The sequence below is a fragment of the Didymosphaeria variabile genome (genome assembly GCF_027946475.1).
Source record: "Didymosphaeria variabile strain IMI 356815 chromosome Unknown scaffold_1, whole genome shotgun sequence".
NCBI lineage: Eukaryota > Fungi > Ascomycota > Dothideomycetes > Pleosporales > Didymosphaeriaceae > Didymosphaeria > Didymosphaeria variabile.
The window spans coordinates 5114994-5138619 of NW_026611620.1; the positions used below are offsets into that span (position 1 = coordinate 5114994).

Below are 23626 nucleotides of genomic sequence, written 5' to 3' on the forward strand. Positions count from 1 at the left end.
CAACCTTACGCTTCTGCAGCGACCTCGGAACAATTCTTCCTGACATCAGGCATTTGCTTAGCTCTCAAAAGGCCTGGTTGCCGTAGGACTAGATGGTTCGACAATCTACTTCGGGTAGGTTGACAAGCTTGTCAATTGCGGAGAGGAACAATCAGCGCTTACACCAGTATGTACTCAGCACGGTTGAGCACTGGCTCCCTACAATCAAAACTAGGTATTGTGGTTGTAGTGTTGCAGTGTTGCAGTGTTGAGTGGAGCTCATTTGGCTATTCCTCATTAAGATTGAGATTCTCGTACGGCGAAAGTACGGAGCTAGTGCTCAACCGTACTGAGTACGTACTGTTGCAAGCGCTGGGATTAATTGAGCTTATGAAATGCTAAGAAATTTCGAATGTCGGTATCGGTGGTTATTTCTACAGCTGCATTCAGTATTCTTTTACTTGTTGTTTGCATAGACAACAAGTTCCATCAGTTATTTGAGTTTATTTGAGCATTTTTGTTGATGTATTTGTCTTAAGACAAATGTGTAAGAAATTTCACAAGTAATCTTTGCTACTGTTCGAATTGATATAGGATTCCTATATCTAATGCAGTTGTCTCAAGACATATTTCAACTGGGTTGCAGAACACTGCATGCCCTGAGATACACATGCATGCAAGTGGAAATGGTACTCGGCTAGAAGGGCAAGTTTCCGTACGGACCTGAAGTATCATAGTACTGCATTTGTAACTATGTCCCAAAACGTTCTGCTGTAGAAAACCGGATGCCGCTCTACCACTCTGAACCCCTAGGACAAGATTGTATGGCTCTTAGGCCTTGGCTCGATGAGCGTTCCCAATTGGAATTTTCTGCTGCAAATTCGTACCATGGCCAGTCATTATGCCTCCTGATTATTGGTACAACCCTTCAGGATTCAAGTTCACGGCGCGCGTTGCCAAATAGCAGGGGGTGGAAATCCAGGCTCCTGAAATGCATAGCGCACGTTCTCCTCCACAGTCTTGTTGGAGTCCCATGCTGAGGGAAATTTCGGATACTGCCCGTAGCGTTTCTCAAGGTACCTCGACGCCGTGAAAGAGACGTAGTTGTCGTTGTTCACGCTCGCCGCGAGCGGGTCTATCCTTGCCAATAGCTTCGCCATGCCACTACCATAAGCCTTGTGGGACACATTCTTTAGAAGAATAGGATAGTCAAGGCAGCCTTTAAATTGTCCGAATGGATTGTAGCACTGTATTGGCCCTGTAGGGATATGAAGACCTTCGTGAAGGAAAGTCCACGCCCGAAGCTTCATAAGTTAACATTGTCCACTCGACTCCATGAAAATTCGGTGCAGCTACTTACGTTATACATGACGAAGGCGTTGGATTGTAAAGAGTGGTTCTTCTCCAAGATTGAATGCATCTCGACCAGCGAGTGGCGTCCAAAATGTCCCGGACAGAATGTTATCCTTGGGAAAGTGTCTTGTGTAGGAGAGAGAAACGCTACCACTCCGTCGGGGCAATGGTCGATGATGTTGGTCATCTGCTCATTGCCGCAACGAATCTGTACACGACGATCCGGGGGAAAAAGCGTACTAGACATCTCGGGGTAAGTTCCTGTCGCTCTCCACAGTGTTTCTGAAAAGCATATTAGCTCACGTTTAGTATGTGACATGCATTTGCAACTCACCTAATATTCTTGTCCGATGAGCTTCGGCGTCTGAATCCCAGCTTAGGCGACCCCAGTGCTCCTTGGCCGCATCGGTGGTCCAGTCAAGTGTGAATGTACCACCAGCTTCGACGTAGGATTCTGGATTGGGGAACTCTGCTGCGAGCGTGGAGTCAAATGGCTCAAGACTCGCCAAAGCGAGGGTTTGGGCGTCAATCACATCTCGCCTGATTGTTGCCTGCTCCCCAAGTGAACAACCGACGAAGTCTATTAATTCGATCTGCGAGAGAGTGAATTGACTTGTGATGTCGTAGAATATGAGAGTTATGATGTAGTAGAACGCAAAAGTTATCATCGAGGCCGACACAATGACGGCTAGGCCATAAAAGAATCTGAGGACCTTCGAATGATGCATCGTGATTATCGATTGTAGTTTGCTATGAACCTGCGTTGAGTTGAGCGTGAAGGTAGGGTATGTTTACTGCGTGTGTGAGGGGGTGGGTTGTGGCTAACTTTGGCTTTTTATATACGTTTAGCAAAGCTGACTGGGCACTTGTGGTGTATTTCAGTGAAAAATTAGGGGTCAATGCACTTGGGAGGACAATCGCTTCAAAGCGTGAAAAACCAATCCTGATTCGCAGATCATTTCGGTGAAAATGAAATGGTATCACCAACATCACCGTCAAAGCCGCCGTCAACCTCCGAAACGCTGGCGAACTTATCGAATAGCTCAGTTCATGCCACGCCTCTGTCAGTACCACAGATGGGAAGACGAGACTCCACCAGACCAGTGAGTACTTAGCCTGGCGCCAAACGATGTGTTCGACGACGCCGTATACGGCGATGCACGCGCAGAGGTAGCCGAAGCCGAGGAGCAGCAGTGCGAAGATAAGGCCTGCGGCATCGAGACCCCGATCTGTTTCTTATGTCCAGAACGTACCATACCTGGGTGGATGGACGGAAGAGGGCTTGTAAGTGGCTAACGCATGTATGATGATGCTGATTCGCCGAGAAGCTGGAAGGCTGTTGAGAGTTGGCCACAGGGACCGATCTGTGCAGAGCTTTAGTCCTCTGAAAAATGCAAGGAGAATCTGAACTTGCTAGAATGAATAATGCAGGGCGCTCTATAGGTCCGGTCTATCCCGCTGAGAACAGCCGATGGAAGTACATCGTGTACAAAATTATCGCCATGAATAGCGCGACGCCAATCGCGAAACAACCTATGGCCAGCATAGACACCGCTATCCTACTGCTCATACCTTTCGAAAATACTGTGATAGACCCAGCCTCTTCAGCTCCTCATGATGGAGTTCTTCGACAGCATCTAGCCATCGCCGACAAATCCACCTGCGACGGATGTCCATCGTGATTGTTATATTTTGAAGCTCGGAGATCTTAAGAGATGAAGATCAAGGTGAAGGAACGGGACGATGAGGTGTAGTAGAGAAAGAGAAGTCATGTGCTACCCAGACACGTGCCAGATAGCATTGAGCTAGCGTAACGGATGCATGCACCCGAGCAGTCACCTCAGGACCTCCGCAGCAGCACTCCTTCGGTACCATAGGTACAATCCACCATCTGAAGGCTTGCCCAGTTCACAACATCTCTATGACATGGTCCATCTTCGGCCTCGCGCATTCGGGCCCTCCATCATGACGCGCTGATAAATGCGGATCCCTCAGCCTTACGCCCTGATGCGCCACGGACAAACCGCCCTGAACATCAGTCTTCGCGTCCTCTGATTGGTTCCCATAAAGCCCCCGTACTTGCATTCCTCCGACTTTCTACACCAGCGCCCAAAGAGGAATCAAGCGGTCGCATCGGAGATCCACCAGCCTTGCAGCACCGATGCGATTGAGATGGAAGTTTACGACATCCCATCATTGCGCATGCTAGCCTGTGAAACAATGGTCGGATCGGACGAAAGTTCGAAGGAGGCCTGATAGATGTCAAGGACATAAATACGTGCGCGAGCGCTGGAAGAAACATGGCATTCCACTCAAGCACCCATCTACACTTCCATCTCGCCCATCTTCAACACCAAACCCCTGAACAAACCGACCACTCCATCCCTCACCAATCCAATCATGCCGCCACCCTCCCTCCGCCGCATCCTCGTCTCCGGCGCCACCGGGAAACAAGGCGGCGCCCTCATCGCCTCCCTCCTCTCCCACTCAACACCAACCTTCGAAATCTACGCCCTAACCCGCAACCCGAAGTCGCGCTCCGCACAGGCTCTTTCTTCAAAACCAAACGTCAAAGTCATCCAAGGCGACTTCTCCAACCCCTCCGCCATCTTCGCGCAGATCCCTAAACCATGGGGTTTCTTCAGCGTAACCAACCCCATAAACGTCGCGCGCGAAGAAGCACAGGGTAAAGCTATGACTGCCGCCGCTCTCGCCGCAGGCGTGCAGCACATTGTTTTCACCGCGACGGACCGCGGTATTAACTCCGACGAGGACGCGACTGTTATTCCACATTTTGCAAGCAAGTTCCGCATTGAGCGGGATATCATCGCGAAGAGCAGGGAGACTGGAGCGACGTATACGTTTCTCCGGCCGGTAGCGTTCTACGAGAACTTGACTGATGATTTCCTCGGCAAGGGGTTCGTGAGCGTGTGGCGTATTAACGGGGATGAGTCGAGGATTAAGTTTGTGAGCACGAAGGATATTGGGAAGGTTGCTGCGGAGGCGTTTCTCAAGGCGGGGGAAGAGCGGTACAAGAATAAGGCGGTTGCGCTTGCGGGAGATGATGTGAGCTTGAAGGAGTTTCAGCAGATCTTCGAAGAGGAGACGGGAAAGAAGCTACCGGAGACGTTTGGGGTTGTGGGGAAGGGGCTGAGGTGGGCGTTGCATGAGCAGTTGGGGATTATGTTTACTTGGTTTACGACTGATGGGTTTGGGGTGGATGTGAGGGAGAACAAGAAGCAGTATCCTTTTTTGAAGGATTTCAGGGAGTGGTTGAGGACGGAGAGTGCGTGGCGGAAGGAGTAGATTACGAGCGTGGATTTGCACTGAGGTAGTGTGATTTACTATCTGTATGTATTGTATAGACTTATTCTAGATCGTTGGCGTTGGTAATGACTTTCCGTGCGTCCACTGATATTTCACTATCATCTTGATTACTTGCGTATTTGGCTGTGGGTCGTAGGTGCGTAACATAAGATATCACGAAACGAAGATGGCGTGAAAGACAGGAAAGTTCTATATATTTCGTTCAGAAACCTAAGCTATCCTCATAGAGCATAAGTACACCCAAATGACCAAGCACGCCAATTGAAGCTGGACGCTTCTAAACGAACTGGTATTTAGTAGGAATAGGGGCAGCTCAATCTCATCATTTCCATATCCTCATATGCATTTGATGATTGTGTGGTAATACCGAAGGGCCGTCGGCGTGCAGTAGTGCATCAGGCGTTCGACGACTGAACAGGATCGGGAGAGTTTATGGTGCCCAACTCCGCTAGGCGAGAAGTAGACGCGACAGGGATCGCTCATATGTCTAAGTCAGTCTCTTGCTCCCATTCGACAGCCTCAATGTCCCAGTCGACATAGAGCCTCTTTCTCCTTAGCCGGATCAATGCAGGAAAAGTTTTCCAAGGTCCAGGGATCATATTCCACGACCGGAATGCCCACTGAGAATAGGCGTCGGGTTTATGGACCTACGAGGCGGTGTGAGTATTCAGCTGGTTCTGGTAGACAAGACTTCCTACCTGAGGTTGTTTCGCTTGACCGATGGGCTTATTGCAGATGATGAATACGGTGACTAGGTGACATTTGTTTTTCGTGACATTGTTGGTTGCCATGTTCCCGACGATATCGAAGACGCTGATGTCCTGGCCGTTAAGTTCTCGGGGCGTCTCCACCGTCAAGCCTGTTTGCTCAAGCACGTAATCTTGGGCTGCCCCCCTGAAGGACTTTCCGAATGGAAGAGGTCCGCCTGGAAAAGCCCACGTGCCTTAGCGTCAGAAGTCAGTGAGATGTTGCCGCAAGGGAAAAGTGCAAGAATAGGCAATTTACCTATATCAGGTGCAGCCGCACGCTTGCCGACTAAGAAGCCCCAGCCATCATCTTCTGTATCGCCGATAACCATGGCTTGGATGAAGACTGTGGGCTGTGGTTCGATATCGTCAGTCTTCAATAGCTTTGTGTTTCTTGGCTTATCAACGTCTTCCTCGGCCTCGCGCTTGTGAGACTCGTTACCCGCCGCGGGGATGGCTGGGGCCTCGTCCTGTTGTTGGTCTGCCATCGAGATAAGAATCGTTCGTGGGTATGGATTGGAGGTAGTCAAAGAGCGGCAGTATCAACTTTGAAGTGAATCAGATAAACAAGTGATCGTTCTAGCAAGTTGGTAAAAGACACGAGCCAGGACGCAAGTAAGTGAGCGAGTCAAAACGTGAACGGGCAGCAAGTGAGGGAATTGGACATGTAAAGCATCGAAGTAGTCAGTGAGTGAGCAAGTCACTAGGTGTTAAAGCAGCAATGCTTGGCGTGAGCAATCCCGAAGGGCCAGGCACGAATCTTGCACTCTGCAGGAACGATTGGACATATGAAAGGGATATATCAACACCTATACATACAACCCGGGCATGCGGGCATCTATGATATGCTATAATACAGTCTTCCTTGCTCTCAAAACTCATAATGTAGAAGAGTGGAAAGAGAGCTCGTACCCCGCCTATGCAAAACGAACAGACCATACACTACGGAATGAAAGACTTTTTCCGCTCTCACCGCCTCCACTCGTCTGTGATGCTCTTGAACGTTGCTGGGCTGGGTGGCACGACCGGACCCTTGACAGCACCCTCCCCGCCATGGGGCTCAATGAGTCCGGGAACCCTGCCGTGCTTACCGCCGAAGTACTTGTGGAAGTCCTGCGGGTCTTCGAATGGTCGTGGACCAAGCAATCGGATCATATCCTCGCGGCCCAACATCTCCTTCTTCAGCAGCTCCTCAGCGACAAGCCCGACCTCGTGTTTCTTCTCGGTCAGGAGATCCTTGCACTGCTTGTACGCCTCGTCGACGATGCGCTTGACCTCGATGTCGATGTTCTTGGCTGTCTCCTCGGAGAATGGTTTCTGAAGCTGGTTCTGCTGGTCATCTTCGTAGTAGATGTAACCGATCTTCTTGGTCATGCCCCACTTCGTGACCATCATGGTCGCCATCTGTGTGACCTTGCGGAAGTCGTCGCTGGCACCGGAGGTCACGGCGTCGAAGTGCAGCTCCTCTGACACACGTCCACCGAGGGTCATGGCCATGCGGTCCATTAGCTGATTTACGTTCATGAGGTACGTATCGCCATTGGGGAGGTACTGCGCGTATCCTAGCGCGCCCTGACCACGGGGTATGATGGAAACCTTGAGCAGCGGGTCTGCCCACTTGAAGTACCAGCCGCAGATGGCGTGGCCGGCTTCGTGGTAGGCGACGGTCTTCTTTTCTTCGGGCTTGAGGACGAGGGATTTCTTCTCGAGGCCGCCGATTACACGCTCAATGGCTTGTTCAAAGTGTACCATTGTTACGGACTCGGCAGAGTGGCGGGCAGCTATGATCAGTCAGTATAAGGGGCAATTGGTGAAGTTTGAATGTACTCACCAATCAAAGCAGCTTCGTTGACACAGTTGGCGATGTCGGCACCAGAGAAGCCAGGGGTGAATGCAGCCAGTCTGCCCTTCAAGAACTCAATGTCCTCCGTGGTGACAATCTTCTTCAGATGAACGGCGAAGATTTGAGCACGGCCCTCCATGGTCGGGCGATCGATGTTGATATGCCTGTCGAATCGACCAGGTCGCATAAGAGCCTTATCTAGGACATCAGGCCTGTTGGTACCTGCAAGCACGACAACTTGCTCTGTGGTGTTGAAACCGTCCATCTCCGTAAGGATCTGGTTGAGAGTAGCTTCACGCTCGTCGTTGCCACCGCCGAAATTCTGCTTAGCCCTAGATCGACCGATGGCATCGATCTCATCGATGAAGATGATGCAGGGCGTGCTCTTTCTAGCGTTCGCGAACAGGTCTCGTACACGGGACGCACCAACACCGACGAACATTTCGACGAACTCGGAACCGCTGACAGAGAAGAAGGGAACACCAGACTCTCCAGCAGTGGCCTTGGCAAGGAGTGTCTTACCGGTACCTGGAGGTCCGGACAAGATAGCCCCGCGGGGAATCTTGGCACCCAACTTCTGGAAACGTGCTGGCTCCTTCAAAAAGGAAACGAACTCAGTGATTTCTTGCTTAGCTTCGTCCATGCCCGCGACGTCCGCGAACTTGACCTTGACATCTGTCTCGTGGTTGAACTTCTTCGCGCGACTCTTGCCCATGCCGAAAACACCACCTCCGCTACTGCCGCCACCAGCGCGTCGGGTGAAGTAGAAGAGGGAACCGAGAAGAAGCAGCGTAGGACCAAATGACAGAAGAGTACCGAACCAGGAGATTTCATTGGCGTATGAGACGGGTATACGCTCCTGACTAGGGATTCCTAGCTCGTACTGCGCATCATCCATCTTCCTTTCAAACGATTCGACGGATCCGATGGTGAAGTAGTAGTAGAAGGTCTGGCTGGTAGCAGGCGAATCTGGGTACATGGACGCAACGGCCTCGCGGTGTAGATGTACCTTGGCCCTGTTGCCGTTTAGGATAACAATCTTCTCCACAAGACCTTTGTCCAAGAAAGTTGTTCTGAACTCTTGCCATGTGATCTCCTTTGTGTTTTCTCCAGGCACAATCATCCGGTATGTCAGCCATGCGAGGAACGCGGTGATGAGTGTGGTATTCCAGTCCATGGCCTGGGGAGCGCTAAACTGCGGGCCGCCTTTGCCCTTCTCCCCCTTCTTCTTCTCGCCCTGTGGCTGCCCTGGCCCCGGGTCGTGAGCTCCAGACTTTTGCTGTGGCTCCTCTGAGCTGGCCTTGAGCATATCCTCGGCCGATTTCCGCGCGAACTTCGTTGTTAACCGCGAGATCTTGGCCGCCGTGGCCAAGTCTAGCTTCTCACCCCGCTGCAATCTGTCCATCTCCTCGCGCAACTCCTTCGGTATTCCAGTCTTCTTGATCTCATTCACTGCATCCTGCATCGCCTGCTTCTGCGCCTTGGGTACGCCCATTGACACAAAAGACACAAGCTGATCTAATAGCTTCTCCTCCTCTTCCGACAGCTTCGACGTTTTTGGTCGCGCATCGTCCTGCTTCTCTGCATTGTCGGACGCAGGCTTCTCAGCCTGGTCCTGTTTGTCCTTCGCTATCTCATCCTGCTTTTTGTCCTTGGGTTCCTCCGGGGGTCCGGTGGCAAATAATCGTGAGTGTTGCTGCGCGTATATGCACTGAGGGACTGGTATCCGTCTGCGGACGGCGAATGGTGATCTTGATGTGGCGGCGCGGAGGTTAGGTCTAGACAGTCGCGCTATTTGACCGGAGCGGCGAAGAAGCGTGGACATTGCGGGATTGAGGGTGGAGGGGGAAAGGTAGGTTGGGATTCGCGCCTCTGCAGCCGACCATGCAAGGGGGACGACAGGTGATTGCAGAAGTGGCGCGTGGGTGATGGGGCGACAAGCGGCGTTAGGTATGGTGGTGATGTCGTCTTCGAAAATGCTCGTCCGAGTTTCGCCGCGGCAGATGACTAAGTCGATCTTTCCAGTCATAGCTCTAACACCGACATTGTGAACATCACCGCATTCATTCGTTTCCGGACCTTGCTCTGTGTGCAAGATCTCATATAAAGAGCCTCTTCTTGAATTGTGCAATCTTCGAATAGAGGTGGCATGATAGGCTTACGTTGCATTTCAATTGCTCCTACACTATATTCGTCCGAAAACAAGCCCCGCAGCACGCTCGGTATGTATTGAGGACTATCAGGCTTCGTATCAATCGACACGAACATATGATAACCGTACCGTCACGATCTCCGTGGAACATTAGAGTCACTGCATGGTTTATTTTTGATTCCATATACGAGCTTCCTTTCTATGAGCCATCATTAGTTTCAATGGCAACCTCATCACCTCATCAGTCGTTCGCGAACGCGTCCTACACTTGCCTTCTTACCCTACGATTCCATAAACATTTCACCGCAATTCAGAACTGGCATATATGCTGTCGCGCGTTGATCGCCAATCAAGATCTCGAACCACGCCAAGCTATCGTGTCATCATATCAGGCATGTGCGCACGCGCGTCACTCCACCCTCAGCTCTCCATCACAACTCACCGGAAGGCTGACTGCAGCACAAAGTCCTGTGCATTCATTACGCCCCGTACCAACGCATCAAACCTACACATCAGATATACAACGTTGCTCCTCGACTAATCCCACACTCATCTCTTAGAGCTTTGTAGCATCAATTACCTGCGTCATGGGTCGCTGGGCTGACCGTGAGAGCGTACGTTGAAGTCACCTGCACGATCATATGTCCCTGCTAACATTATTACAGGACTCCGAGCGTCTCCCCGAAGGCTTTCAGCGCACCGGCTACGATGCCGACACGCAAACCTACACTTTCCGCGCACCCGACGGGCAAATCTATGAGTCGGCATCCGGAAACCGCTACGGCGAGCTCTACCCACAAGGCCAACGGCCCCTTCTGTCTGAACCCGAGATTGAATACAACAATGCGCAGCTTAAGAAGAACAACCGCGAAAGCGTGAAGATGATGCTCCCGTTTGCACTCCTTGCCATTGTCTTCCTACTTCTCATCTTCAGGATTCTGTCTGGGGCTGGTGGTACAGAAGCTGATCCTGGGCGTCCGCAGGTTCACTGTGCTGAAGGCACTGCTGCAGTTCAAGTTGAGGAGGGGCAGACGTGTTACGAGATCGCAACGGCGAATGGTTTGGGTGTAGAAGACCTGTTGGGGTTAAAAGGAAATGAGAAGGTGGATTGTGATAACTTATGGATTGGGCAGGGGATCTGCATTCCTGCGTAAGGTGACGAATTCTATGATACCCTTTGGCTGGATCTCTATGGCCATTGATACGCTGCGCTGCATACTACGAGGGATGAGTGAGAGGTTATTTTGAGGTCGTCGTTTTGGAGTACAGGATTCCAATTTAGTCAATTTACTTGCTCATAGTCAAGCAAATATTATCACGAAAGCATATTGGATTGTAAAATGTCGCAGATTTCGAGACCATTAAGCTCGCTGTCGACGTTCTGTGCTGTCAAACGCCCCTTCTGTGAGTGGCCACTCCCGGCATCTGCCGACCCACTTTCCCCAATCGAGTCAGCTCTCGCCAAGCTTTTCCGTTCTCCAAGCTCGCCGCAAGACCTCACTCCAACCACGAACCCGCCTTACCACATCACACGATCTCGCGCACTCTCTCTCTCCGCTCAATTGCACGCAAAAACACCATGGCCGGCGGATCCACATCGAACGGCGCTCGCCACAAGGCCACGTACGTCGCCCTGCACCCTTCCGCTCACGCGAACTCTCCCGAAGACGCCATCAATTGGCATCGCCCCGCCATCATACACACTCAGAAACTATGAGAGGAAGGAAGTGCTAACCCGAGTGCGTAGATGGCACATTGGTGGCTGGGGCAACCCCTACGAGGGCGGAGGTCAGCCCGCCAAGGGCATCGTGTCGTACGGTCTTTCTTCGAACCGCCAGCGTCCGTTCGCCGGCTTCTTTACCAAGGGCGTCTGGAACTCCGTCAGGAGGGTGCGCAACCAGGTCCTCTACGTAGTGCCGCCCTTTATCCTGGCGTACAGCGCTATGGAGTGGGCTATTGAGAGGTGAGTACACCCGGAACACCTGTGAGAGAAGGACCAGGGATGCGAAGACGGCAAAAGAGAGGGGATTATCGGGCCCTTGAAAGAGACGATCCCGTTCAGATGGATTTTGGACACCGGAGATGAGGATGTCAGACCGGCGCTAATTCGGGGTATAGGAACGAGTACCTCAACTCGAAGCATGGTCGTGCTGAGTTCGCCGACTCAGAGGAGTAAGCGTACCTGGAGAGAAAGAGATGGAACGGTAGAGGTTCATTGACTGTATGAATATATTGTTCTATGAGGAGAAGGAGTGGCAGGTCGAGACAACCTTTTCGCGGGAGCCAGACGAGACTCTCATCAGCCCGAAACCGACCGAACATCTGCGACCGCAAGACTGAGCAACTGCATCCTGTGTATAGATTTCATACGATTGTTACCGAAGCTGTTTTGCGCCTTATGTCCCAGTGTACACGTGCGTCGGTTTTTGTCACTATTCTAATCTGTTAGGTGCTCCAACATGGCTGGCTACCTGTGCAAATCACCGTTCTGGACCATTACACACCTATTCGCTGACTAGCTCCGACCATGCGGCCAATCTACGACATGCATACCCCAAATGCGGGGTTGGGATAGCTCTCCTCATTGTACTACTACATCCCACTGCTTATCTTCAACTTGACTACGCGCCTTTTCGTTTTTCAGTCATTCCCCTCATATCTTTACCAGTACTTCAGCTTTGCAATCCTACTTATTCGACGATGCCATCGCCTCGCCTCGAAGGTAAAGTCGCTATCGTCACGGGCGGCGGTTCCGGCTTCGGTGCCGGTATCGTTAGGAAATTCGTCGAAGTCAGTATCAGCTTTTACAACCGACCCCCTCTGTGTCCAGATCCTTGACCCTCGTGCACTTCATTTTTTATTCATTGCTACACTACGGTTCTCTCCAAAAGCTTGTTCGATTCATCCTTACCAACTCACACCCCTCCTAGGAAGGCGCGCGCGTAGTCATCTGGGATCTCAACCTCCAACCCGCCCAGGCCCTCGCCTCCTCCCTGCCCCCGAGCCGTACTGCCGTCTTCACCGGCGACGTCTCCTCGCCCTCCGATTGGGATTACGCTCTCAATCTTTGCATCCAGATATTCGGTGGTCCGGACATCCTGGTGAACAACGCGGGCGTCGTGCACGTCGCTGGGCCAAGCCACGAGATCGACGAAGCGGAGGTGGATCGCATGTGGAGCGTTAATGTGAAGCCTTTGCTGCATAGTGCGCGGACGGTGGTAAAGTTCTGGATTGAGAATGTGAGTCCATCCTTGTTACCTTGTCAAATCAATATGCCTCTCTTCTCTGGTAGAAGACAAATGGACTTCGAGATTGGAGAACATCCTTGTTACCTTGTCAAATCAATATGCCTCTCTTCTCTGGTAGAAGACAAATGGACTTCGAGATTGGAGAAAGGTGCTTGAGGTTTAATTCCTACTGGATGGTTCAAGGGGGAAACGCTGACGAGCCGGACCACAGGGTAAGAAGGGCGTGGTTGTTAATCTGAGTAGTGTGAGTGCGATTAGGCCGCGGCCGAGGATGGTGTGGTATGCGGCTAGTAAGGGTGCTGTTACTACGGTATGTATATATCTGTTCTTGTGTGCTATTGCCGAGGTCCTCGTGGGAAGGCAACAGGATGGCATGAAATTAGTTGCCCTGGCTGACATGACGCTGTCTGGGAATTCGCTGATGACGATAGACCACGCGCGGACTGGCGGCAGAATACGCAAGCCACGGTATTAGATATAACTGCGTGCAACCTGTGTTGGGAGAGACTGCGATGTAAGCTTCACATTTTGACTCTGGGAGCTAAGGCTGATTAAAAAGGGTCGCCCCTGTTCTCGGTGGCGTAGACACACCCGAAGGCCGCGCTATCCCTCTAGCGGGCATTCCCCTCGCACGTCTGAGTACGCCGGAGGATATCGGGAATGCGGTGTGTTATCTGGCAAGTGAGGAGGCTAGTATGCTCACAGTGAGTATTGCATGAAGTCGGAGGTTGGCGCTGATGTTGAGCAGGGCGTTTGTCTGGACGTTGATGGGGGGAGGAGTTTGTTGTAAGCAGAGGTTCTTCCGTATAGTCAACGGGTCATGATAATTGGCTTGTCCTGTTGAGGCTTATATCGGCCAATGGCAACCTTCTGCTGTTATGGTAGGTGGCCTAGTGCATGGCGGATATTCTATTAGAGTAGCGATATAGGCAGTTCGAGGTGTTGCTCGGGCGTGTGCCCATGTGAATTATTTAGTGAAGCTTGGAATTATCACGGGGGATTTCTGAGTTCAGATAAGCTCTGTTGTATCATGCTTAACAAGTACCTCTTAGCATGGTGAGAGCGTGCAACAGGTGGCTAAGGCGAGGTGTAAGACTGCTCAAAGGAACAAGAAATTTGAGGGGCGTGCACGCACTCCAAAAAGTAGCTTTAAGCACAAGTGCTAAAAGGCATACATGTTGTTGTCTACTGGAGTGGTGAGGTGCGAGGCTAAGGGAGCTAGCTACAAGTCGGTTAGCGTACAATGCGCGTACAAAATGCGAGACGCGACCACGACTTCGCGGTGGTCTATGGACTATTTTTCATCAGCTACAACCTCCATTTATGACCACACATTATACCAAGTCTTTCCAAATATCTCCCGTCAGTAAGGAACCGCTCTATGCATTGACGTCGTGCCCAAAAAAGTATTTTCCGCCATTGGCAGGAAATCTGTTCATATGCCGCTATGCACTCTGTTGCGACGCAGATACGGGATAACATTCTAAGTCTATCGGAGCGGACATGGCGCATCAGGCTTTCCATATACGACACGTAGCTGTGTCTGCTCAGTCTGCTGCCAAAGTCCTACCCAGGAGATCCGCGCCGGTGCTCGTTAGAAGACGCTTTAAACCTCTGATTCGCAGCAAACGACAACGTGTTTACAAACTTCCAGAGGATGCGATTTCGGAACCGTACTTAAATCGCTCTCCCTACAGCGATCTATACCGATTCTTCCGGGAACCTGTGTTTCACTTCGATTACAATTTCGATTCTTCGAAACCCTTACAAGCTTTGAGCATGTACTACTTTGGTTATGCTAAAGATTGTTGCGATATTCGAAGGGCGAAATCTCTTTTACAACACACGAGGGAACGACTAGCTCGAGCGACAGCACCCGAGCTAAAAGTGGTATCCTTTCTGTGTGCTTATTACGAACGGGAGCTTGGGGCTCGAGAGAGACTCTTACCATTCCGACGTCTCGCAGCGATGCAGGCTGTCTTAGCTGAACCCATCGAAAACGTAACAAATATATTCCCGAACGATGCTGGATTGCGAGTATCACATCTTCGGAGACTTATTGCACACGAGTCTTTTAGTATGAAATACGATCTGAACCTCTTGTTACTTTACAGGCTTCGAGGCCCAATCGTGCCAGCTGGGAAACGCTATCTTGAGCATATGCAGAAGTTCTATCAGCTGTATGAATACAATAACATCGAGACGGGGAAGATGTCTGTGGATAGAAAGCACTTAAGGCAGCAGGAGAAGCACAAGAAAGGAATCGTGGGATTCAGGTACGTCGGATCTCGCATTGCTAGTCGGCTTCCGCCAAGATATGGCTTTGCCTCATTCATGTAATGCACGACCAACATTACTCTACTTCTGAAAACGGTCTGTACGCAGGGGGGGCCAGATTTTTCGTCAAGAAAAACATGGCAAGTCGGTGGCGTCCACTGCTCCTACATGAAAAGCTACATATGCTTTGGCAGTACTGACTCGACCTTAGAACTGAAGCAAAAGGTTACACTCAATATTCACGTCAACTCCAGCAAAAGCAATTGTTCAGAATCGAAAACTCCGTGCTTGAAAAATTGAGCATCCTAGCAGACGAAGAGCCTAAGATGTGGCCAACCCTCACCGTCTTTGCTCTTTCCGATCTTCCGGGTTTCGTCGATGTAATGCGAAGGCTTGTTGGCTTCATGGACGACAGTCGATTATACAGTCGCCAAAAATCTATCTCGAAACACGAACTTAGATTCAGGCGTTCATTGTGGACCAAATTACAAATCGTCCATGCAAAGCTCTCTGTTGTGTATTACGAAATAGGTCATTTGCGTTACGACATCTATCAGCTTTCGTTATTTCGTGTCATGAACACGGACATTGGAGGCCCCGCACACGTCATCGAAAAAAGCCAACAGATCCTACGCCGGAAAATAGATTCCGACAGAGAAACATCTATCGTTGAGTGGATGAGATTAGAACGCTTTACGAAGAGCAACGAGCATTATCGAATCATGCCCTGGATACAGGGACTCCGTTTCAGTGGCAGTCTGCAGCGATTTGAGGCGGAATTCTTTCAGCAAGCAAAGCTTGCCACCCGGCACCACAAGAAAATCTGGTACCGATAGGTCACGATCAAACAGAACCAAAATCTGAAGACCTTTGATCGGTAAGGCACATTCAAACAAGACCAATAATACGACCGGTGAAGCGCGTCCGAATAAGAAAGGCGAAAGACCCTGTACGGATCTCATTCCTGCTTTCATGAGCAGGTTGCTTTGGCAGTGCCGGAAGCTAGACCTACGGGTAGTTACAACTTGCGGCTCGCCTCGCCACCTAGTACCGATATTACCTTGCCGTCGACCTGTGGCCGCTGTGCAACGAGAGGAAGTCGAAGAGTCATCCAAAAGGTGTGATACACCGATACAACCTTGGTACATTCTGGTGCCCCTCGGGTTGTATCAGGCCTTCACGCCAACAAAATGAAAGTGCTTGTAAGAACTTGAGTGGGCTCCAGGGGGTTGCATAAACTGGCATGTCTGGGAAACTGTCGCTACTATGGTACATTAGGGCGGGCCTTGATCCAGATCAGCCACGTGTGAAGCTGTTTGCTCAGATGCATGAAGCAAGTGCATGGAATCGACAGGAGATGTGAAAACACCATTGTACATACTCTACCTATGGTAGCAATCGACAACGCTTGGATTACGATATATGCCATGAGCGTGGTCGCCAACGTCATATTGTCACAGACCCCATGCTTGGAAGTCTATCTTCCAAGATTCCAGTATGCAAGGCGCCTCGAATGCAAATGGAAGATCACTACTTGCATTGTCCTCTACGCGGGTTGGAGTTGCTTGAGAAGGACAGGCTAATCCTATTTCGACCATTGTGGCCAGTGCACGGCTAGATCTCGCGAGCAACCTCGCGTTCCCTGCGTCTTTTCCTCTTCGCATCGCTCTTACCATATCGCAATATGACGCCATGTGTTGTCCATCGGTCTTTTTAATGTTCACAAGCGCAATAAGTGCATCACTTTCCTTCTCATTATCTGCATTCTACCTTAGCATTCGCACTTAACCTCGGCACAACGCCATTCAATTGTCCTCCCGTGATCCACATCGGCTGCTGTTAAGAGTCATTTTCGCAAAGGCGCTCATTCAATTCTCGTTATCTCGACAAAGGGGCTTGTATCGACTATGACTTTTTCGCTTCTTGCGATTCCAAAGTCGTCCGAAAGCAGACACCTCGAAAGCTTTCTTAGGTTTTTTAAAAGCGCTACGACTATTCGGTTAGCTCTCAAAAGCAAGTCATTTTCACAAATCCATATGCGAAGAACGGCCCTGGTTCCGAAAGCAAAAGACGTTACCTGGCGGAAGATGCCAGAGGTCTTCGGAACACGTACCACTTCCCCCTGGTCAGCGGTGAAGGAGCCTCTACCAGCGGATATCTGGGAACCTTGGGTCCAGAAGTCGCCGTATAGAACACAAATTCCGTTTTTTAATGCTCCTTCACAATGGCTCCTGCTGGGATGGAAAACCTGGGACGGCTTCGATTTCGACGTAGAGGCGGTCTTACGAAATGCAAACCGTGATGCTTGTCGGATATACCATTACCAATTGCGAATACTTGAGAGCGAACTTCAGCTTGGCCCCGAAAAGGACAATATCCAATCGAAGTCGCTTCAGCGGATAATCCACCTCGACCGACTCCGTCTATCTGTTTTCGCTCGATTTCATTCCATCATGAAGGCTCTACACTCGCTTGCAGTTTACTTGCATATCATCAAAGGGTTCATCATCTCCCACCCCCGACATCGAGGTATTGAAGCCCTGAACGAAGCGTGGGCTCGATGCGACCAAGCCAAGTTCGAAGTATCCGAGCTTCTACAAAGTCTTCTAGCCATCCAAATTACACATTCAAATTTGTCTCTTGGGCTCGGGGTTTTCCAGCATTTCGCAAAGCTCCGTGACGCGAAAAAAATGCACGGAGCCAAGTATGTATCATGGGGACACATTGGCAAAGATGTGCGGCGGCGAAGCAAATTGGAGAGCGATCATAAAGGAATTACCAAGGAGGGAGCTACCTACATGGAGTTGCTTTTGGTACAAGAAGCAGATGCATTGACCCAGGTGAAGGATGATTATGGCCTCCGACTGCAAACCATCATCGACGAGACGCCATTTCTCTGGCCCTCATGGTCCATATATAATCGTGTTGACTTCCTCCTCAAGGGATTGACAACTCTCGTAAAAGCGTGTGTCGCGGCGATCAACAAGATATATCGAAGTCGATTTGGCGAATGGCAACTCAACGTTTTGAACCATCCCTCCCGTGGACCACTCAGAGCGGTGTGGTTAAGTATTCGAATATTGTTTGCGAAGACTTCAATATTGTCATCGGAAATACTAGACCTTAATCACCACGCCTACGACCTAGCAGTCCTCAGACTGGTGTCGTCCCCCAACCCTTGGGCTTCCACCAGCACGGACCTTGTCAACAGAAGTCGTGACTACATCATCAGGGCGAGCACACAAAACGTTGCAAGAAGAAAACAAAATATTCTCGATTTTCAAGATAGGATACGCAAACATCGTAAGAAATTAACGCGACTCGGCATGGTGGGTCAGCGATCAAGGCCACGATATACCGGCTCGAACTGAGTTGCTAGGCCACTGCTTCTGGCTTCTTACCTCTGCACTACCTTCACAGAGACGGAAGCAAGGGCTATAAACAACAGGCTCGCATTTGCTGACCCGTGTTGATCGATTTGCGTCAATGACACGATGCGCGACGGCCAAATTTACAGCACACAGTCTGGAAACTTTTACAATCAGTTCAGCCGCTAAATTTGCCATCTCGATCGCCTTCTAGCAACGCTGCAGCAGCACCGCCTGCTCCTCTACGTGGAATATCCCCCCCAGTGCCATCTTATACTGTCTCACTTGACTGCAGACAGTGTAGTTTTACGTGCGGCATTCGACGCCGAACCTCACTAAGATACGAGACATCCTAGCTGGATGAACAGACGCGCGGTTCGTCAACGCTCTCGGAGTGAAGAAGAACTCACACGACCAAGTATTGAATATAGGTTTCTAACATTTTATCAAAAACACCCCGCCGTGTCCTACTGTGTTTGAGGTCGCACTGCCTGTATCGAATGCTTGTATTGGAGATCGCCGCTCCTAAGAGATTAATTGCTGCCTCTCGAAATCGCCTGGCATGTTTACAGTTATCGGACAGTTTGTTGTACATCTGCTTGTCAGCTTCTCCGTGGGGCGTTGCATATCAGAGACGGTGTTGACAAGAGTGTAAATTACAGCCCGACAAAGAAATATTAGTGCAAGAGTGCTGAATGCTGAATTGGTATCGATTCATGACCTAACCGTGCTTTTTCCAAGACGCCTAACGCCCGATGCTGATCGCCTTCCTCGCATCTCAAAGATATGCATCGCTACACTTCTATCGCGAGTCGTCCCACTCGCACTTATCCATGCGTAATTTCGCTCCCATCCCGATCAGTCGTCAACTTCCATCGCCTCGACCCCACCACCAACCTTCATCTTCAACTTCCTCTTGCTCTTCATCTTCGGCACCGCGACCTCCTCCTCGCTCAGCTCATCCTCCTCAATCTCCTTCCTCCTCTTCGCAACCTTCTCCTTGACCGCATCAACATCGACCTCCATGACCTCCTCTTGTGCGACCGCCCACCTCTCACTCGGCGGCAACAGATGCTGGTTCTCCTCAACCAACTTCCTATCATCCGCCCTCTGCCTCTCCTTGTTACCCCGCATGCGCGCCTTGTAGAAAGCGCGTTCGCGCCTCGCACGAATCTCAGAGACACGGCCCATAGCCTTGAGTGTCGTCTGGACGAGGTCGCGGTTGTAGCGCGTGGGGATATTGCGGCGTGCGGCAAAGGCGAGTGTGCTGTCGACGGTCATTTCCTTGCCGTGTGCGCGGCGGAAAGACTTCGTCCATGCGAGCTTGCGGGGGTTTCGCTTCATTTTGAAATTCTTGTGGCATTTGGACTTGCAGAAGCGGAAGGCGCGGGCATCGTTGCGGACGAAGGTTATACCCTGTAATCTGATCAGTACACGGCGTTGCAAAAGTCAGAACAGCACATACCTTAGACGGGTAAACCGGCGAAGAGCAGAAGTAGCACGTCTCGATTCTCATGGTGGCAGTCCTTCAGGCGGGTGCCGTGATAGTATGCTGGAGTAGCGTCGCAGTTGGAGATTATTTTTCGACCCGCCGCCAAGATTTCGCCTCGCCCCACACGCGGCCTGCTCGCCTCCGATTGGCCGCGCGCTCGCCCTGCATCCTGAACTTTTCCAGCGGCGAGAGCTTCATCGCATCACTCATGTCGCTCCAGAACCAGCAGATTCCCACCTATCAATCGCCGTCTCCGCCCCAGCAGCAGCAACCGCAGGAAAAGAAATCCGGACCGCTAGGAATGTCGCTCTGGGTTTGGGGTATCGGGCTCGGCGCCGCGGCCTTCTTCGTAGGTGCCCTGGCATTGAGGGACGGCCAAGTGCTAATCAAGTTGTAGGGTCGCGCGGGTCTCGTCGCATTACGGAGATCAGGGTCAGCGGGTGCGCTAGGACGAGGATTCTACAAGGGCGGATTTGAACCCAAGATGACGAGGAAGGAGGCTGCGCTGATATTGGAAATGCCGTACGTTCGCCCCAGCATAGACGAAAAGAAAGAGGAGGAGGAATGCATTGGCACTAGCGGTGGCGTTGCATGAATTTGGAAAATGGAAGCTAACAAACGATTAGGGAACGCGGCGTAACGAAAGAACTCTTGCGCAAGAAGCACCGCCAGCTTATGCTGTTGAACCACCCCGATCGAGGAGGCAGTCCATACCTTGCGACTAAGGTCAACGAAGCGAAGGAGTTAATAGAGAAGGAGATCAAATAAAGAATGCCGTTGGATGGCAGTGGCGTGGCGATGGTCGCCGCGGGCATACGCACGGATGTGTATCACGACATGTACTATACTATATTTGCATAGCTGTGTTGTATAGCATTCAGCAAGGCGTTTATTTGGGTCAGGAATGGAGGAGAGGGCGTTTCTAGCTCTTGTTGTATCGATATCACCACTCGCGAATTCTGGGTCTGGAAGGCCTGAATGAAAACAGCATTTTCCCCCAATACGCTCAGAATCACATAATCATTCTCGATCAGCTACGACGGACAATCTCTCAAGAAAGCTCGACACGTACATGATCAAAATAGCAAATACCATGGGACTAAAGAACGGGCACGTCTTCACAGACCACCAATGCCTTATATACCGGACCTGAGCATATCATCTACAGCTTCCTAGCATTATTTCGTACTGGTAGGCAGTAATCGGCTACCGTTGCATACATTAAATGTCACGAAACAGCTCGAAGACCAGCTCGTCCGTTCGCATCAAGGGAGCCTCGGTTTCTCACGCGGGGTTGCTGACTTCGGTGCTGTGGGGTAAAGGCAAGCATACCAACCCAGACACAGCACTTGGGACGATGACTTGAGAGTCCTTGCGAATAGCGAACACTTGCGAACAGCGAACGATCATAAGGTTGACTCACAGGATATTCCCGCGAGACTGAATCCAGCACAATGCCACCAAGTACAAAGCTGCCTGTCCTCCTGTTCGGGTATCAGTGTACGACAACAATGCCCCAGTGCACGTAGAGAGGGGAGTGCTGACGCACTCACTACAGCAAGTGCCTTTACGAACAAAGTCCGTCTCGCACTGCGCCTCAAGCAAATACCATTTTGTACGACTCCTTGACCACTGTGGCACGTTAATTCATTGCTGTTTCACTTCTACGCGACTATCCAATGCACGCATTTTCGAGTCACATTAACCCATCACAGCATATATTACCGTCCCCTCCATGCTCCCCAGACCACTACTGACAAAAACATTCGGCCTCACCTACCGCAAGATCCCCGTCGTAGCCATCGGGAAAGACATCTACTGCGACACATCCCTCATCATCGAAGCCCTGGAGCACTTCTTCCCCACAAAAGAGGGCTATGGCAGCGTATACCCACCCATCCAAGGCTGGAACTACAAAGGTCTCGCACGAGGCTTCGCAAGCTTCTGGATAGACCGCCCCTTCTTCCGCACAACAACCGGCCTCATCCCCCCCTCCGTCTGGACCTCCCCTTTCGGCACCGACCGCGGCCAGCTAATCGGGCACCCTCTCGATCCCGCTAAACTCGCAGCTAAAATCCCGCAAAATCTTGGGGCGTTCGAAACGCACCTATCGCTGCTAGAGCCCACGCTCTGCTCTACTGACAAGTGGCTGTTCCCCACAGAGACACCGAGTCTCGCGGACGTAGCGTTCTACTACCAGCTAAAGTGGGGCACGGACATTGCGAAGGGGAAGGGCGTGTACGACCTCACGGGCGGGAGTGTGGGTGAGGACGGGCAGGACGTCGCTCAGGTTGTGTTTAACGAACATCGATATCCTGGCGTGTGGAGATGGTTTCACCGCTTCGAAGCACACGTCGCTTCGCTGCCCGATCTGCAAACGGAGATCGAGCCTGAGGACACTACTTGGAAATCCGCAATTCGCGAAATCCAAGGGAAGCGGGGGTTGGGACTTGTTCCTCCGGCTACGGCACCCAATGACGAGTTAGATGGGAAGAGGGGGATCGTGGAGGGGGCGCTTGTTAGTGTTGTGCCGGATGATACGGGGAGGGGGAATCCTACTCTGGGACGGCTGGTGGAAGTGGGTGTCGAGGAGGTGGTCATTCGACCAGAGGAGAAGGGGGAGGTGGATGTTGATGTGCATTTCCCGAGGGTTGGGTTTGTGGTTAAAAGGGTGGAGGGCAGTAAATTATGAGCGAGCAGTGGAGGGAGCGTTGCGTTCGGCGGAGAAGTAAATAGAATAGATGACGATGTTCAGAAGAAAGACCAAACGAAGTCGAATGTGTTTTGTTCTTTCCGAATCTATCGATGGTGTGAGGCAACTGCCGGCCCCCAAGACAAGGCAACACGGGGCTTAAGGCACACTGAAATTACGACAGGCTTGACGTGTCACTCCGAAAGCGTTGGTACGAACGAGGTAAGTATGCGAGCATATATTGAAAGGATGGACTAGGGAAAGAAAACCAAAAGGTTCCTAGTGTACCCCGAGTTCCAACGCTACGTAAGCATAGTAATGGAACATAGTGGTCGGTGTTTATCGCACGAATATTCAAAAGCAGCTACGATCGTCCCTCACAATGCTAAGATGATGCATAACGCATGAAGAAAACAATCTTGGAGCTCTAAGTCTGATACACCGGATTCATGAGCCGATATTGTGAGGTGGTACCGGGTGCTTTCCAGAAAAGTGACTTGTAGTAAGTACCTTAAGGGGTAACGATAGCACTGACAATGCTCTAGCAGCACCCTTCAGTGCGCTTCCTCTTCGTATTGCTCACCAATAATGTCCTACAGTGTACCGAAGATCATTAAGCCAAGAAAGGTAAGGCAAGAGAGATCAGCAAAGGATTTTGCGGGCCCGCGAGAAGTAGGGCTAGTGTACAACAGAAGCTGAGGGTCGTCCGATGTTCTTGGTAGTCACAAAAAGGTCGATTGTGATAGCATCAGAATTATTTGAAGGGGTCTTGTTATGATTCCGCAGAAGAGCTAGCAGCAGTCGAACTCACGCGCATCTTATGTAGCTGACCATACTTCATTGTAGATAGCAAGAAGAGTAGTTGCGTATTGCCCTTCGTTAACCAATTCCAGGAATAGAAGCATGAGCGAAGCTGAATCTGGTGATGTATTCGCCCGGCTTCTGTTCCTGCCTCCGACCGGTAGATCACTCGAGTCCGATCGTATGGAACGATACAGGGCCATGCTGGTCGAAAACAGAAAATATGGGGTCGGCGTTTGCCTTAAATGCTATCGGTACTGCAGATCTCGGTGTCTGTTTCGCGAATGATTCCGCATTCACTGCCACGTGCCCAATGAAGTATTTCGATCGACGTTTTGAGGCTCTGCT

General features: G+C 51.0%; 6 protein-coding genes across 6 annotated transcripts; 3 read left to right on the forward strand and 3 right to left on the reverse strand.

The window, feature by feature from the left end:
- Positions 1 to 920: 920 nt before the first annotated feature.
- N0V89_001653 (uncharacterized protein) lies at positions 921 to 1348 on the reverse strand (the record flags this gene model as incomplete). The annotated part of the gene is made up of 2 exons (XM_056210464.1): positions 921 to 1226; positions 1340 to 1348. 2 exons carry the CDS (start codon positions 1346 to 1348, stop codon positions 921 to 923), a joined length of 315 nt encoding a protein of 104 aa, XP_056077286.1.
- Positions 1349 to 3732: 2384 nt separating this feature from the next.
- On the forward strand, positions 3733 to 4638 carry N0V89_001654 (uncharacterized protein; the record flags this gene model as incomplete). Its single annotated transcript, XM_056210465.1, has 1 exon — positions 3733 to 4638. The coding sequence occupies one exon, from the start codon at positions 3733 to 3735 to the stop codon at positions 4636 to 4638; it is 906 nt and encodes a 301-aa protein (XP_056077287.1).
- Positions 4639 to 6374: 1736 nt separating this feature from the next.
- Positions 6375 to 9277, reverse strand: AFG3 (AAA ATPase afg3; the record flags this gene model as incomplete). Its single annotated transcript, XM_056210466.1, has 2 exons — positions 6375 to 7186; positions 7237 to 9277. 2 exons carry the CDS (start codon positions 9275 to 9277, stop codon positions 6375 to 6377), a joined length of 2853 nt encoding a protein of 950 aa, XP_056077288.1.
- Positions 9278 to 9987: 710 nt separating this feature from the next.
- On the forward strand, positions 9988 to 10554 carry N0V89_001656 (uncharacterized protein; the record flags this gene model as incomplete). The annotated part of the gene is made up of 2 exons (XM_056210467.1): positions 9988 to 9991; positions 10088 to 10554. 2 exons carry the CDS (start codon positions 9988 to 9990, stop codon positions 10552 to 10554), a joined length of 471 nt encoding a protein of 156 aa, XP_056077289.1.
- Positions 10555 to 19151: 8597 nt separating this feature from the next.
- Positions 19152 to 19809, reverse strand: RLP24 (ATPase-activating ribosome biosynthesis protein; the record flags this gene model as incomplete). Its single annotated transcript, XM_056210468.1, has 2 exons — positions 19152 to 19709; positions 19759 to 19809. The coding sequence occupies 2 exons, from the start codon at positions 19807 to 19809 to the stop codon at positions 19152 to 19154; spliced, it is 609 nt and encodes a 202-aa protein (XP_056077290.1).
- Positions 19810 to 21520: 1711 nt separating this feature from the next.
- N0V89_001658 (uncharacterized protein) lies at positions 21521 to 22477 on the forward strand (the record flags this gene model as incomplete). Its single annotated transcript, XM_056210469.1, has 1 exon — positions 21521 to 22477. One exon carries the CDS (start codon positions 21521 to 21523, stop codon positions 22475 to 22477), a length of 957 nt encoding a protein of 318 aa, XP_056077291.1.
- Positions 22478 to 23626: the final 1149 nt, after the last annotated feature.